We start from the raw sequence: 16,612 nt of genomic DNA, 5'->3' as shown, positions 1-16,612 counted from the left end.
CCAAAACATTACTTAAACAACACAGAAGCATTTCTCTTTTTAACCATGGCTCTACATGAATTGGGGGAAAAAATGAAGAGTACATTCCAGGATAACGCTCATGTGAAAAACATACATGAAGTATTTGGGGTCTATTGTAGAGGTGCGACACTGCAAAATAGAGATCTTTTACTTTTCAGTTCCAAAGTTATTTCCCAGTTGGGAATGTATGAGTCCATGGGAAAAGGAAACATTTTTCTTTGCATCTTCAGAAGAGGCAACTGCAGTTGGGAGCCAGATGATCATTTCAGTAGGTTGCAAATTCGAGCGCTTAACTGACAGGAACTTCATTAAAACAATCCCAGAAGGGGGACCCTTTGCAGTCTGTTGTGGTGCAAGTGTTCCTTTCAATAATTAATGATGGACATTCGGTCTTAGTTTCTCCAAGGCTGCCAGAAGAAGTTGCTCTTTTCCCCAGCCTTTCCATTTATATAAGTGTCACTTGGATCTACTCTATCCTCAAATCCCGTACTCACCGAGAACTGGTGTTTTGTCTCGAAAAACAAATGCTGTGCTTATTCATCCACCTGCAAGAGGATAAATCAGCTCAGTTAATGAGCATATTCATAGACCGCGTGTAGACGTTATGATTACGGTTTATTACATTCTGGTGCTGGGTTCATTATCCCCACGATGCTTTAAGAAAATGGTAAAACCCAATTCAAATGATTGAAATTGGGGTTATTGATACATTTTAAAAAAATCAGCTCTTATCCATCTTTTCTTATGTCCTCGGAATTGAATTTTAAGGTAATTTCAGTTATTCCTCTGGGTAAAAAGCAGATTGAAGTTACTCATATAATACCTGAATGACTATTGCCTCTTTACTAAGGCTGCATACCATGAGAGAAGGAGGGGGGGAAAGGAGTGTATTTTATTTAGGTTGCCCTTTTAACTGATTTTTCAATTAATATTTCCCAGTGAATCCTAAAAACTAATGGGTTTATTGTGACATAAATATTTGAGAACTATTTGGAATAATCCTCCATGAAGGTAAACTCATATTCCTAAGGGCTCATTGGCAGAAAAGACTTTTGTTTTTTGTTGCATCAGATGGTCATGCTTTTCTCAGAAAATTTTATCATACCTATTTTTTAAAAAAACAACCCTAAACTTGATAGTTTGCAAATTTCATTGATCCTTCACTTTCTGGAGGATCCTGAAAGGAAGCAACAGCTTTTCCTTAATATTGGAAGGTAAAGTTGTCCTTTCAAAGCTGAATCTGACTTATGCGGCAATAAAGAAGGCACTGACTATTTATTGCCTTTGTCCAGGATGTTCTGTTTTCAAATCAAGAATGTTCAGTTTTCCAGTCATATATCTTCCTTCCTTCCTTCCTTCCTTCCTTCCTTCCTTCCTTCCTTCCTTCCTTCCTTCCTTCCTTCCTTCCTTCCTTCCTTCCTTCCTTCCTTCCTTCCCTCCCTCCCTCCCTCCCTTCCTCTCTCTCTCTTTTAGGGCTGGGTAGGTGCTGCTGTTAGTTGCAGCCCTGATAGGACAGGATAGAGAATAACATCTAATTACAAGCAACTGACACGGATAGTGCTTGGCTATTATGGATAGTTTTTCAGCAGTACATCTGATTTAAGTGAACAGAGACATGCAACTTTGGGTAACACCCACATTTTCAGCTATTCTAGTTTGATAGTACTGGTACTCTTTGGAAGATGTTCATAGATAGCTGTTGAAATATCTTCTCAAGATTTAGAATCCCTCTTAACTACCACCTTTCTGTATGTTTACCTATCTCCTCTGGTGCCCTTCAATTAAAAAGAGGGAATGCTTCTCCCCAGCCCTTTACGGTGCGCACCGGGGTACATCAGGTAGCGCTTTGCCAAGATTGAATCTGCCAGTCTGGCCCACTCGTTTAAGGAGGGGCTGTTTTGCACCCCTCTTGTGAGGCACATGAAGCATGGATTAGGCCAGCAGTCCCCAACATTGGTGGCTCCCTTTTTATGGCATCCTCTTCCTCTTGTGGTAAAGGAGGCCCGCATTCTGAAGCCTTATTTTTCAGCTCAGCAGTTTTAAGGTACGTGGCCTTCCACAGTTCCCCAGCTAGCATGTTGTGGCATCATGGGAGTTGAAAGCCACACGTGTTAAATTGCTGAGAGATATTTCAAAAATAGGGCATAGGAAGCTATTGGATCAGGGGAGTGGCACTTTTGAGGGTTTTTATTATTATATTAGTTGCTAATATTTGTTTATTACATTTGTTTGCTGTCCATCTCACCAGGAGGTGACTCTGTGTGGCTTACAGTGTTAAAAAGAATAAATATACGTTAAGAATAAAATGCTATAAAATGCAACTTATCAACTATAAATAAAAGATGGGGAGGGAGGGAGGGAGTAGAATGAAAAGTGGGTGGGGTGGGGTGAAGCTTCCCCATTTTTGGAGAGTGTTTTACTCTGCCCAGATCGGCTATGATTTGAGTGGGCTCTAAATATAGTAAAATAAATGAAATATATTTCATTCTCTGCAGGACATCAGCTCAGCCGTGGCAACTTCTTTCTCTGCTAAGACATGAAATGCTGTTTGGCTTGCCTAGTTTCAGCCAGCCTTGCTTTTCTGAGTCTCTGGAAGGAAATACCTCCATCTTTAACCATTTTAGAAAGCCCCGAAGCCTATTATTACAGCCTACTGAAAAGCGACCTAAATTACTAGCCTTGAATACTCTGGAAGTGGTGGCAATTTCAGGAAGCAGATTGGCTGCTCTAGAGACATCCTTCATAGGTCCTCCTTATGAATAGAAGCCAAATTTTATTGCAGTTCAAGGCTGCTGCAGCAGCACAGCCAGATTTATAGTTCAGTGCTTTTCATTCTTGTTACCTAGGACATCCTTTTCCTGGATTGCTGTGGGAAGCCAGTTTGGTCCACAGTTCAAAAGGGGTATCAATGATACGGGCTAGTTTAGGATTAAAGCAGCCTGTCAGTCAGGTAGGATAAGATAACCTTTATTGTCATTTTTTCTTTTTACTGTGGGCACACTGGCACACATTAAAAATGAAATTCTGTTGCCTGCTCTCAGAAAACACACACACACACACACACACACACACACACACACACCCATATATGCACACACATATACACAGGCTACACCACACACACACACACACACACACACACAGAGAATCGGAATCACTGTCCGTTTTGAATACATAAGCGGAGAGAGAAAACTTTGAGAATTCAGAAGGTTGATACTATATGGAACAAAACTGTGTCTGAATCTAGCTGTTCTGCTTCGGATACCATGAAGCCCCCTCCTCCCAGAAGGTAACAAGGAAAGCAGGTCATGGCGAGGATGTGTAGCATCCTTTGGACCCTGCTCAAGCGGCGCTTATGTGCCATGTCCTGGATAGAAGGAAGGGAACTCCCAATAATCTTTTCTGCCGTCCTCACCACTCTGTGCACAGCCTTCCTGTCCAAAGTACCGGTGCTTCCAAACCACAAGTAATACAATACGACAGGATGCTCTCAATCCTCCCTCTCTAGAAAGTGGTAAGGACAGCAGGAGGAAGATGTGCTCTTCCAATTCGATGCAGAAAATGCGGGCGCTGCTGTGCCTGCCTCACCAGAGTCTCACTGTTGAGCGACCAAGCTAACCTGCTTGTTAACCTAAGTTAATATTAAGACGTCCTAAAGGAAGAGTTCATAATCTTCTGTGGAATCCAGATTGAACGAACGGCATTCCTGTGGCTTTAAAAACTTGGTTGTCATGTTCTTTTTGAAGTATAAATTTAGTAAGGCACCACAAGAACCCAGGAAGTGTCTTTTTTTTGTGGGGGGGGACAAGTTAGTAAGGCTAGTTAATTTCTAGGTGCTTGGTGGCTGAAGCTTCGAATTTCTACTGTGAATGAGTCAAAATTCTGAATATATTCCTCCATAACCTGTACTTAGTCTTTGAAGCAAGAACCAAGGGCTGTTATGGGTAATTGATTTACTGTTACCTTAATTGTAAGCTTTTGCTAGATGAGCTTTAAAATCGTTGTATAAATAGCATTATGCTGATATAAAATCATAACTTGTTAGTCTTTGAAGAAAGGATAGGGTTGAACACTTATTCACAAAGAGTGGGAAGGAGGGAGCCTTGTCCCAGAAGGGAGATATCCTTCAATAGGCCTGTCAAAATTTAGAATGGCAACTTTCTTTTGCTCGCAAACTATATTTAATAGGCAGTGGCAAAAATGGAGAAGAGAACTACTTTGCTTTTATAAATATCACATCCTGCTTGCTGGGATGTAGATTATATTGAAAGACCGTATCAAGTCTGTCTTGCTTCACTCCATAATCTGGTCTTAGAAAAGCCAAATGAAATATAGCCTTGCATGTCTCTTTTCTCTAGAATTGTCCCAGAGCAGAAGTCTTAGAGCAACTATATGGATTCTAAGATATACAAATGGTTTACAAAGTGAAATGTTTAAATGAGAGGTGAAATGATTAAATACAAGCCCGGATAGGACTCTCATTTAAGTAGTTCTTGTCCTAGTCTGATTTCTTGGAGTGTGGTTCTTTGGACAGAAAAAAGTTGTATGCTTTTGTTTTGAATACTTTCTGTTGATGTAGTTTGCAAATGGAGCTGGTCCCCTGGTTAAAATAAGGAAGATAGTGATCCCATAGTGTGCATTGACACATTAAACTAAAATTATCACCTTGTGTTGTGTTTACAGTATGTTATGAACATTTATTTTTAATCTCACCTTTATTATTTTTATAAAAACTTAAATGCAGCAAACATACCTAATACTCCTTTCTCTTCCTATTTCCCCCACCACCACAATCCTGTGAGGTGAGGTGGGCTGAGAGAGTGACTGGCTCAAAGTCATCCACCTAACTTTTGTGCTCAGGATGGGACTGGAACTTACCATCTCGCATTTTCTAGCCTGGTGCTCTAACCATTAGACCAAAGCGGCTCCCGTGTGAAACTTCAAACTTCCTCTGACATAGGATGGCTTCTTCATTTCCTACTTCCTTCCTTCCAAGAAGCTGTTTGGATAAAATGTAGGAAGCCTGAAACATTCTGAATTGTAGCTGTAAAACCTGTACAGGTAGTCTTCGACTTACAACAGTTAATTGGGGGACTGTTTGAAGTTATAGCATCACTGAAAAAAGTGGCTCATGGTTTGGATGCTTGGCAACTGGTTCCTATTTATGACGGTTGCCGTGTCCCGCGGTCACATGACCCCCTTTTGACAAGCAAAGTCAATGGGGAATCCAGATTCACTTAACAACCAGGTGATTCACTTAACTGCAGTGGTCCACTTAATGGTGGCAAGAAAAATCATAAAATTGGGGAAAATTCACTTTTAACGACTGCCTCGCTTAGCCACATACGTTTTGGGTCCAATTGTGATTGCACCCTTAAAGGGGATTTCCTCGAGACATTTTGGATTGAGCTCCCACAATTCCAAATTGTTGACCCTGCTGATTGGACCGTGGCCTGTTCGGTAGGAAGCCTCCTGTGACGAGAAATCCCAGCTCAACCAGTGCAGACTCCAAAGTAACCGAGGAGAGAAGGCTGTCTGGTTGCGTCCCGTGGTCTTGTTGGAGTGGGAGGCTGTTGGGTAGTCGCAGGTGAACCAGGACGTGTCCCAGCCCGGGCCATAGGATTCCCTGCGCTGAAGTCATTCAGGCCCTGGTCATCTCACGGCTGGGCTACTGTAATGCGCTGTACATGGGGCTACCCCTGAAGAGCATTTGGAAGGGTAATTTTGCGCCCTCTCCCACATCCCAGGAATGGCTCCTGTAACACCATTGCCCTGCATTGGTTACCAGTCTGCTTCTGGGTGCAATTCAAAGTGTTGGTGACCAAAGCCCTTCATGGCATGGACTCAGACCGTCTCACCCCACTGGGATTGGCCCGTCCCACTCGTGCTGGCAGAGGAGGCATGCTGGGGGTCCCATCAGCCCAAGGGGTCCAGAAGGAGGGCCTTCTATGCTATGACTCCTGCCCTCTGGAGAACATCTCCCCTGCTCTCTTTTTATGCGGTGTTGGCTCCAACCTTCCTACCTTTTCGTAAGGGCCTGAAGACGTGGCTGTGCCAGTTGGCTTGTGGCACCAGTGAATAGCACAATGGAGGTGGTTGATTGAGTAAAACCAGATCTCCCCTGTCCCCTCAGCCCCCATCCTCCCCATCTGCCCTTGGTTTTAATGTCTGATTTTAATTTTTTATGTTTTAACTGTATATGTAACTGTAAGCCACCAAGAGTTATTGTAAGATGGGCAGCCAATAAATTTTATAAATAAGCAATATGGGAGGAAGCCAGAGAGTCAGGGCGAACTTGAATGGATTCCTGAGTTAACAATTTGGCTGTGTGTGGAAGTCTCCTTCAACCCGTGACCCATATTGATAGGGAATTGATGGAGGCTGTAATCCAGCATTAAATTTATGAGCATTTTGGAGTGTCCCGTGTCCAGGATTGTGCCTAGTTGACAAAGGGAAAAAGTGTAGTGGGTATAAGAAAAATGAAGGGTATCAGGGGGCAAATGTAAACCAACATACGTTTTTAAACATGGTGGAAAATATTTCAGGGTAGCGAAGTGGTACTCTAAATAGACATAGGATATAAGCCAAAGGCACGTGAGGAAAACTTGTTCTGCGTTACGTCGGGTGTGTATGTGTACAGTGGAATCTCCTTGAGTTTGGTCCTTGGTTTCAGTCACATCTGGAGGGAAAAGATCCCATTCATCTTAAGATACTTGTTGAATTGACTTCTTGGTTTTTGCTTAGATCAGGTCAGAAACAAATGGTGTGATGCTCTCACCATTGTGAGCCTTTCTCCTTCCCGTAAAATGTTAATTCATAATTGCAGTTGTGACTGATAGCCAGGAGAAAAAAAAAGTGAAGTGTTCCACCATCTTAAAAACGATTGAAGCTTTATTAGCGAAATCCTGCTGGCCTTTATTGCGTCGAGCGCCAGCTTGTCTAAAGTAGATTGCTTTATGAAATAAGACTTGTGGAAAAGCAACCTAAGTGGAACATTCGGAAAAGAAACTTAGTTGATGCCCTTGAGTTGAAGCTAATTCCTTGATGGTAGCCATTTGTTAGACAAAACAAGCTGGTATTTAATCGGTGGGCTGCTCACTTTGGCAGAGAGGTTTGCTAGGTTAGTCGGATCATGCACATTACTTTGAGACGTTGGCTGATTTGTGGGGAAGGAAAACAGGGTATCCTGACCTCTGAATTAATACCATTTTCTTTTCTTTTCTCTTTCTAGCCGGATAATGAAATCTCTTCTGACTGCAACCACGTAAGTGTGCTTTTTGAAAAAAAATGGTTTGGCACATATTGTCTCAAGAGCACCGAGCACATTTGTTTTCACAAAAGGGAAGTTCGTGGGATCCTGACCAACTCATCCAAATGGAAAAGGCTCAGCTTTCTTTACTTTTCTATGGCTGCCTATGTAGTCAAATCGGAATTCTGTTTGTTGGGAAATGCTTGTTTGAAAGGCATTGTGCTTGAAAGGCAAAACTTTTCTATGTGTACAATCAATCAATCATTTTCCTTTAAGCTTCTGAGAGGAATGCAGTCAAATACATTTCCCTGAATTTAGCACTTACTAAGTTCGTGCTCTAAAACAATTTCTGTTCAGTCAGCTCATTGTTTAGTCATTTCTCCTTTTGCTGCCCGGATCTCTTTGCTCCTCTTTGCAACCAGTTCACCTCTGGTCTCTGCTGCTCTGTGCTGGAAGAGACCTTTTGGAAGAGGTTCGTGCAAAAAATAAAGAACAGCTCCCTCACAGAGTGCATATATAAAGTGCAATTCCAGCATTGTTCCAGTGGCCATCTTGATTACTCCAGTGGTGATTTCAATGAACTTCAAAGACAAAAAAGTGGGTGGGTGGCTGGCACTGCATTTACACTGCACCCGGCTTCCTTGCATAGAGAACTAAAGCAAAACAGGTGCACGCACACACACACAAACACACCCCTTTCAAGGGCAAAAGAAGGCTGTATTGTGCTGAAAATAACGTCTCAGGAGGATAGAGTAACAGTTCTCACCACATAGTTCTGAGCTTTTTGGAGCACAGGAAAAGAGAACCATTCTCTCTCTAGCTGCATTGGTGTGAGTTTTAATTAATAGATTCACGTGTCCAGTACCCACTCCTCGCCTCTATTCTATCACCTGTATTTAGAAGCACAAATTGTGCCCCTAAAAGTTCTCTGTGCTAATTGTCATTGATTTGCCCACAACAATTACTCAGTGGCTTATAATAGTAAAAACGTATTAAAGAAAGCATATCAACAAATAAGAAATGCAAATACATATACACCATTGTTTGTCAACCTTGGCTACTTTAAGAGGCATGGACCTCAACTCCCAAAGATCCCACCTAACATGGCTGTCGGGGGATTTCGGGGAGTTGGAATCTATACTTCTTAAAGCGGCCAGGTTTGAAAAACACTCCCATACTGGTGGAGTGGCTTGCTGCTTGGACATGGTAGCAAGATGGAATAATAGTACAAAAGCTTAAGTCTGGATTCCATTTACCCTTTTTGCTTTTGGATTCTTTCTGTCATGTAGAGATAAAGTATAAATTTCATTTACCTTCAGAAAGATCAGAATGCAAAGTTTAATGTGCAGAAAATGTTGTTTTATGCATTGTGAGAATCGCCCAGAGTTTTTTAAATATATTTTTGGAGTTGTCCAGAGTAGGCAGCTACATAAATGTTTTCAATAAATTAATCTAAATTAAAGTCCTGAAAGCACAGGAAAAAAATGTCAGATTTATGTTAGATCAGATTGAGCCATTGCTTTAAAAAAGATCCCAAAGCAGCACTTTTAAAAGCTAAGTTTTGTCTTTTGTTTCTTGTTTTCCCTTTAGCTGTTGTGGAACTACAAATTGAACCTGACTACAGATCCAAAATTTGAATCAGTGGCTAGAGAAGTTTGCAAATCCACTATATCAGAGGTAATTTGATTTTGGAGTGAAGTTGGCAGAGGCTGGAACCTGACTACCTTTTTCTGAAAAACAGAGAGTAAAAGATAAAAGCATTGAGTTATTCTTCCAAAAAGTATAAATACCTTCAGAACTGATTTTGTTTCTTTTTTTATAGAATTTGAAACATGCTTAGAAAAACCCACTAACCTCCATTCCAGATTTTGTCTATGCTTTTTTGCTAACTGTGAGAGCAATGCATTAAAAAGTAATGGGGGCTTTAAGCTCCTTTCTCAGTCTGCGATTCAGGATCCTCATCATTAAATGTGGTGCATTTATTTCTTGTCCGACCATATCCCCAGTGAATGCAATTAATTTTATGCATTGGGGATGGAGGGAGTAGGAGATGCACAGTTCATTTCTCATTTTAGGAGGAGTCAAGGTTGAGAAGCTCTGCTTTTAAGATGTACTATAGTTTTCCTGGGATTGGTTACAGTTGCAGCCTGGAGATGCTCATGGGTGGAATACAGTGGCCAGCTAAACTAGCACAACGTTTTCCAAGAGCAGGACCACTATGGGTAGTCCTGGAGCTTCAAAAACAGACAGAATAGGATAACTTGCCACGGCCAATCCACCATGGCCAACTCGCCTCGGCTGATTCGCTGGGGGACGACTCGCCACGACCAACTTTCCAGAACAATTCAACAGTTCGGTTTATTTATTTGAAGTAATTTAAAAATTATTGTATTTTGGGTCATTCTCATTTCATTTTGTCCCTCTTTTGGCATCTTTTCTTTAATGATTTTATTCCACCATTTGTTTGATATTAGCGTAACCCTTGTCCCATGGCGAGTTGTCTTGTGGAGAGTGCCCTTGGCAGGTTGTTGTAGACCCAAAATCTGAGCCGAAGAATTACAAAGATTCTCCTTAACAGACTTTATCCTATTCTGTCAGATTTTGAAGCTCCAGGGCCTCCCATACCGGTTCTGCTGTTGGAAAATGTTGTGCAAATTAAACTGGACACTGGATTCCACCCATGAGCATCTTCAGGCTGCAAGTGGAACTAATCCCAGGAAAACAATAGAGCAGAGCTTCTCAACCTTGACTCCTCCTAAAATGATAAATGAATTAAATACAAGCTGCAAGGAAGAGGGAAAGAGCTGAAATCTCAGTCTCTTCCTGGAACATTAGTATTCCACCTGCAGGCTGCACCTGTCTCTATTTGTCCTTATTTCAATTGATAATGTCTATTTAAGCGTTGGTGATAATGAGGGCTTGCTAAGAAAATGTGCTGGCTACTTCAGAGGAGGCAGTTATGAGATCAGGTTTTTAAAAATATCTCCGTGAACCATACCAGGTTTTCCAGCTGGTACTGTTTACAAACTGCCCTCCTTTGGCATGGTGCTTGAGTGGATAACTGGGTACATCTGCTGTGCCAGTGTGTGCCACTGACGACACAGGAATTCTGTGCTGAGTTTGATTTGCTTTTAATTTTGGAATTGCAACCGCCTTGAGTAGGCCGCTGGGGAAAGTAGGGAACACCTTATCGGAAAGGAGAAGTGGAATCGGTGCAAAGCTTCTAATTGCTTGGATTATTCAGAAGTATGTGGTGCCACTGATCATAGTTTGATGGCATCTGGGAGGTGTGAGGAGTCTTTCTGACTTTGGCATCCAGTATAGGTGTTACAATTGCAAGGAAGTTGAAGAAAGCTGCCCCAGTGCTTTTCTTCCTCTCTCAAGCCCTGGTTTCAAAAGAGTGATAAAAATATGTGTCATTTATCCTTGTATGCTACAGGGCTCCATCTCTGAGCATCTGTGAAATTGCTGGGAGGGTTTCTTAAGATGATCAGTATACCTGTTTCTACTGCTTAATTGACACTAACATCGTAGTGAATGAAGCTACTCCAAGGAAGCCCCTCTGGAACTGAACAGTTGCTTTCATATTCTCCCCCTAGAAGAAAATATTCAGACACTCACAAAAGAGCATTCATCAATAGTTTCTAAAAAAAGAGGACACAACCCAGCATTCCTACGACAGGAAGAAAAGTATTCCAGACTTCCTTAGAGAAAAAAAAGGTGAATAATGGTGATAGGAGATTCAGTTCTTAGGGGAACAGAAATTGTAGTCTGCAGACCAGGCAGTCAACCGAGGGCGTTAAATAGTCTCCCTGGAGCAAAAATCAAAGATGTAACTGAGTACTTTCCTAAAATAATCAACCCCACAGATCACTACCCCTTTCTTCTACAAGTGGGGACCAATGACACAACAGTGACTCTGAGAACAATAACAAGAGATTACGAAGAGCTAGGGAAGAAAGTCAAAGAATTAGGGACACAAGCGATGTTTCCATCTATACCTCCAATTGGCCAACAACCAATGAGGAAGCAAAGGATTTTAGAAACAAACCACTGGCTCAAAAACTGGTGTCATCAACAGAACTTCAGCTTCCTAGACCACAGTCTGCAGAACTAACTCCATGAAGGGATGGGATGGAGTGAATCTCACAGGAACTGAAAGGAAACAAGTGGCTCATCTTATCAAAAGGGCTTTAAACTACAATTGAGGCAGAAGGGGGAGGGCAATCGTCACAACCTATAGAACCTGATTCCAAGCAAAACCCACTAGATAACCAATCACATAAGGAGGAAGGGCGTAAAGAGAAAAAGGAAATAAAAAAGAAAAACATAATGAAGTAGAGAGGTAAACTGGACAGGAAACACGACCAGATGAGTTAACTCTAGTTTATTGTAAGACTACATTAATAGAATCTTGCAAGTCAGAAAGTACAAACTTTTGCACTGCCACGTTTAACTGCTGATCCATTTGGACAAATCCTCCCTGCTTCTTTCTCTGACTATTAAGTCACTGGTACAAGAAAAAGTATCGCTACTATATTTAGTGAAACTGGCCAAAGGCTCCCCTGACCATGGCTTCCAGCTGTTTCTCCAGGAGGAGCTGTGAGTCTAGAAAACCAACTCCACCATTTCAGCAGTGCCTAGTGGATACTTGTAAAATACCCAAAGCTGGATTGGTGGATTAAGTTACACATTAACATCATGTCAATCAGTTTATCAGATTTGCAGCTTTAAAATGTGTGCCCTTCAATTCCTAGAATTCCCCAGCCAGCATAAATTTTAAGGGAATAAGCACTGAGCCTTGCCATACTCTACTAGGGAGTAACTGCTTGGTTGATCTCCCTTCTAGCTAGCACCACCCACCAAGGAAGTGGGGTGGGGGTAATCACTGTTAAACATTGCCCCCAATCCTCAGCCTTTGCACCCATTCAGAAGGATATCACAGCTGATAGTTTTATGGCCCAAGGCAGTGTTTCTCCACCGTGTTAACTTTAGGCTGTGTGGACTTCAACTCCCAGAATCGATTTGCACTGATTTACATGAATTTTGGGAGTTGAACTCCACATGTCTTAAAGTCGACATGGTTGAGAAACTTTGGTTCAGGGAAGGGGCTTGGAGATGCTGGCAGATTGGGACATTGGGACATGGGGATATTGGGGAGTCCTGCCAGATTCCTCCTCTGCTAGAATATGGATGACAGATGGTGTGCCAGGACACCCAATGAAATCCATGCAACCTGCAGAAGCAAAGGTCCTGTGAATAAGTGGTAAGCACACCAGGACCTGGCCGGCTGCCTGCCTGCCTACCTCCTCACTAGCGCTAGGTATATGCAGCAATTAGGGGACCCTCTGTGACTCTGATTCCCATGATGCTCCTGACCTTGGCTGGTTCCCAACCTTGACTTCCGCTCTCTTCCCTGCATTCCAAGATTTCACTGAGTTCTCTTAACTGCTCAGCCTCGCTTACACCCCCCCTTCAGCTTTCAGCCAATGTGGTGTGCAAACACATACCTCACAATCTCCTTCACAGTACAGGTAGTCCTTGACTTAGTTACAATGGCACTGGAAAAAATTGACTTATGACTTGCAACTTCAGACTTATGACCATTGCAGCATCCGCACAGTCATGTCATTTGCATTCGGATGGCTTGACAACTGACTCACATTTATGACCCTCGAAGTGTCATGGTGACCATCTTTTGCAACATACTGACGAGCAAAGTCAATGGGGAATCCAGATTCACTTAGCAACCGTGTTACTGATTTAACAACTGCATTGATTCACGTAACAAATGTGTCGTAAAATGGGGCAAAGCTGACGTAACCGATTTCTCACTTAGCAACATAAATTTTGGGGTGAATTGTGGTCACAAGGTGAGAACTACCTGCAGCTCCATTTTTCCTAGGGCTTTTCACCTTTCCTCCAGGGCACAAAGTCCTCCTCTGTGCCCTCCTGTTCATCTGCATGTGGAGCTGGCTTCTGACCTGAGCACCCTACCTTGGGTGCCCTGGATCCCTGGTCTTCTGGAAGCCTTGCACCCAGAAGCACCCCCTGCCCCTCTCCCCGCCTGCCGCACGTTTCTCTCCTCTCCTGAACCAGATCACAAAATGGGGTATCAAAGGCCCATCAAGAGGGAAGGCTCTTCCCATCCAAGTCCCTGCAGCAGACCTCCACAAGAGTTACTGATTTTGACCCAGGCCCAGTTCCGAACCCGGAGTGAAAAGGCTTCTGATAATCTACTTCTTCCAAGGTGTTCCTGCGGCCCCGGTCTCAGTAGCCTTCCTCCATGGTTGTGAAAGGATTGGAAGAGAATGACCATAACGAACAATCAAGAGGCAGAGACTGGGTCGGTCAACACCGTATCTCATTAGTTTAGCCCAGGTGGCAAGAAAGCAGGGAAGGAGCATTTGAGTCCAGTCTAGAATCGTCACCTTAATGAACTTCTTACAGCTTTCAAGATTTTGTATTTACTCCAGACTAGCATTAAACGACACCTCACTCAAATCCGGGTAGCTTTCCTATCCTTGAGCTTGCCCAGCTGCAAGGCAAGCAGGTTTGCCAAATTTCAAGGCTGTTGGCTTTGGCCCCTTCTCAAATGAGGGCACTGTCTCTCTCAGGTCACTCCGTTAACGGGCCATGAAATCCACCAAAGAGCCACAATCACGTCCGCGAATGGCTGCAGACAACCACAGGAACAGCCTTTCTACTTCATCATAGCCTACAGACCTGAAGGAATTCCACATAACGTGGCCATCTTAGCCACCTTGGCAGAAACCTTTTGTTTGTCTTCTGCTTGTTTCTTCTGGCTATTAGCCAAAGCTATTGAGAAAATAAATTAGCCCAGCAGGCCATATACCTAAGTCAATGACTCTGGCTTGTTCCAGAGCCCCCGTGGTTAGAATGCAGCATTGCAGGCAGACTCTGCCAACTGCCAGCGGTTCGATTCTCACCAGCTCAAGGATATATCATCTTTTGCACATGCCTGCAATTAAATGTATGAAGAACTGGAAAGCAGGATTTAACCCACAAAGCTGCGATCCTCTCAACAGTACAAATGAAGTTTCTAAGCGTGCCCCAGATTCTCCAGTAGCTGCTGAAGGAAGACATCTTTAATTTGAATCTTGCATGGAGCCAAGGCTTAGTTTTGAAGGCTAACATGGCCCCATCCAATTACCAGTCTTCTGGTAATCATTTGTATATTATCGTTAGCTGATTCTCTTTTGTTTGATCCAATAAATGAAATACTCAGTCTCTAAACTGTGCCAATAGCTGACCACTAAGTTGACCAAAGGTTGTACTGATTGTTTAGCGCTCTGCCATTTCATGCCTTCACCCTCGAGTTGTTTTTAGGTTATTTGTCATCGGATAAAATACCACAGGAGAGATTTTACGCAAATATTGTTCACTGGCTCTAAGCAAAAAGCGTCTCAATACAAAAAAAAGACAATTGTGGATTTTAGTTGGGTAATGCTTTATGCAGTTTCTATCTAGTGGTGAGACAGGGATTGATAGCAGAACCACCCGTGAATGATTCTTTAAAAATGCACTTGGATTAGCAACACCAACTGCACACAATAGTTTTATTTGATTAATTTCCTGGCTGCAAGAATTGTCAAACACGGTTTTTATTAGAGATGAATTGTAAGAGGAAAAAATGGTAAGTTCAGCTTTCAGTGCCATAGGTGGGGTTTTTCCCCCCTACCCATTAACATTTCTTCCTTCAGGGAACCTGTTCTGTATTGTATAGTAGGAAGAGGTGAAAATAGCTTGTTCTTTTTGTGTTTGTTGCAGCTATAAAATACTCCAGACCTTCAGTACATGACACCACCTAATTTAAGTTCCTGCAATCATAGCAGTCCATCGGAGTTGGCCCCTGCATTTCTCTTGGAAGTGCTCATTTTTGGAAAAAAAAAAATCTGTTCTTTTCCAAGCGTACACGCACTTGTGTGGGTACCTTTGCAACTAAGGCATGAGTACAAAATAGAGCATTCTTTTTTCCTGTTGCACACGGATAAAATTTGTATTTTAAGCAGGATAGTTTAAGAAGGGCCACTGCCTCTTCACTATATAATGTAGTGACCCCAACATTTTGAGTGCCAGGTGCCGATTCTATGACGGATGCTTTTTCTGTCGCCTAGGGAGGGGTGTGGTTTTGCACACTGCCTAGGTCCTGCTCATGTGCAGATGGGGCTTCGTTCGCTTGCGGGGCTTGGTTCCTGGCGGGTCACAGACCAGGTTTGGGAATCTCTGATACAATGGGTTTCTTTTATCAACAAGTGAGGATGCGATTACGGATCAGATTTCTTGCCTTTGTATAAACCCAGTTCTGTGTAATTAGAAAGATTTCTTTTAGAAATGTAGCATTAAAAAGAACGATTTAATATAACGATTTCGTTAGACCAAGGTCTACTTGATGAGAATTAAAATTATCATTGTTTAAACAAGTGTTCCAACTGCAGACATTTGTGATGCGTCATTACAGTTTTTTTAAGGGTGTGATTCCACAATTAACACCGATCCCTAGATACTCACTAGGGAATCCATTTGTGGTTAACCGGTTTAAGATAATTCTTCTGTGGTTGTGGTTCTCCTAGTAACTCCCATTTACTCTTGGCCTATGTACTGTTGGCCCCTGACTTGGTCAGCTAGCTCAGTTTTAAACTTTTTTTTTTTTTTTTTAACTTCCAGAGAGATATGTTTTGATGGGTAAATGCCACGAGATTCCTTCAATATATTCAACATGTATAGCAGGGACTTTACTTCAGGGGCCTCTAATCTTGGCAACTTTAAGCCTGGCGGACTTCCAACTCCCAGAATTCCCCAGCCAGCAAAGCTTTACCTGGGACCTGAAACTTTCTTTTTCAAATCTTTGTTGCTAGAAAACTCCTCACTACCATGATCTGCATTCTGTATCGTTAAGTCCCCAAGCCTCAGAATATAGGGCCTACAACCTGCTTGAACAGTATATAGGTAGTCCTCGATTTACGACCATTCATTTAATGTCAGTTCAAATTTACAACTTCCTTAGAAAAAGTGATTTTATGACTTGGACTTGCACTTACGACCATCATACCAGTCACATCCCCATTAGGATGCTTGGGGGCCAAGCTGGACTTGCGTGGCGATTTGCTTAATCATGACTGTGGTAAATGGTTGTAAAACGGGGTCCGGTCACTTGATGACTTGCTTTATGGCCACACTGACTTACGACAGAAATGCCAGCCCCAGTTGTGATCATAAGTTGAGGACTACCTATAATATAATATATAAGGCAGCCTTATCTTGAATTTCTTTGAGTAGAATTTGAAGATGTTTTCAAGCTCTCATAAAAAGCCAGCTTTA

At 42.4% G+C, this 16,612-nt stretch overlaps 1 protein-coding gene across 2 annotated transcripts in view; it reads left to right on the top strand.

Annotated features, from left to right (window-relative positions):
- GLG1 (golgi glycoprotein 1) overlaps nucleotides 1-16,612 on the top strand; it is an 81,292-nt gene that overhangs the window by 18,314 nt on the left and 46,366 nt on the right. For both annotated transcript variants that reach the window (XM_026714417.2, XM_087940413.1), the window contains exons 2-3: nucleotides 7,253-7,285; nucleotides 8,861-8,947. In XM_026714417.2, coding sequence (XP_026570202.2) covers nucleotides 7,253-7,285; nucleotides 8,861-8,947 — 120 coding nt within the window. The remainder of the gene's footprint in view (nucleotides 1-7,252; nucleotides 7,286-8,860; nucleotides 8,948-16,612) is intronic.

This window comes from Pseudonaja textilis, chromosome 11 (assembly GCF_049901715.1).
Source record: "Pseudonaja textilis isolate UNSWEBS1 chromosome 11, rPseTex1.2, whole genome shotgun sequence".
NCBI classification, from domain to species: domain Eukaryota; kingdom Metazoa; phylum Chordata; class Lepidosauria; order Squamata; family Elapidae; genus Pseudonaja; species Pseudonaja textilis.
This window is presented reverse-complemented; position numbering and strand designations above follow the sequence as displayed.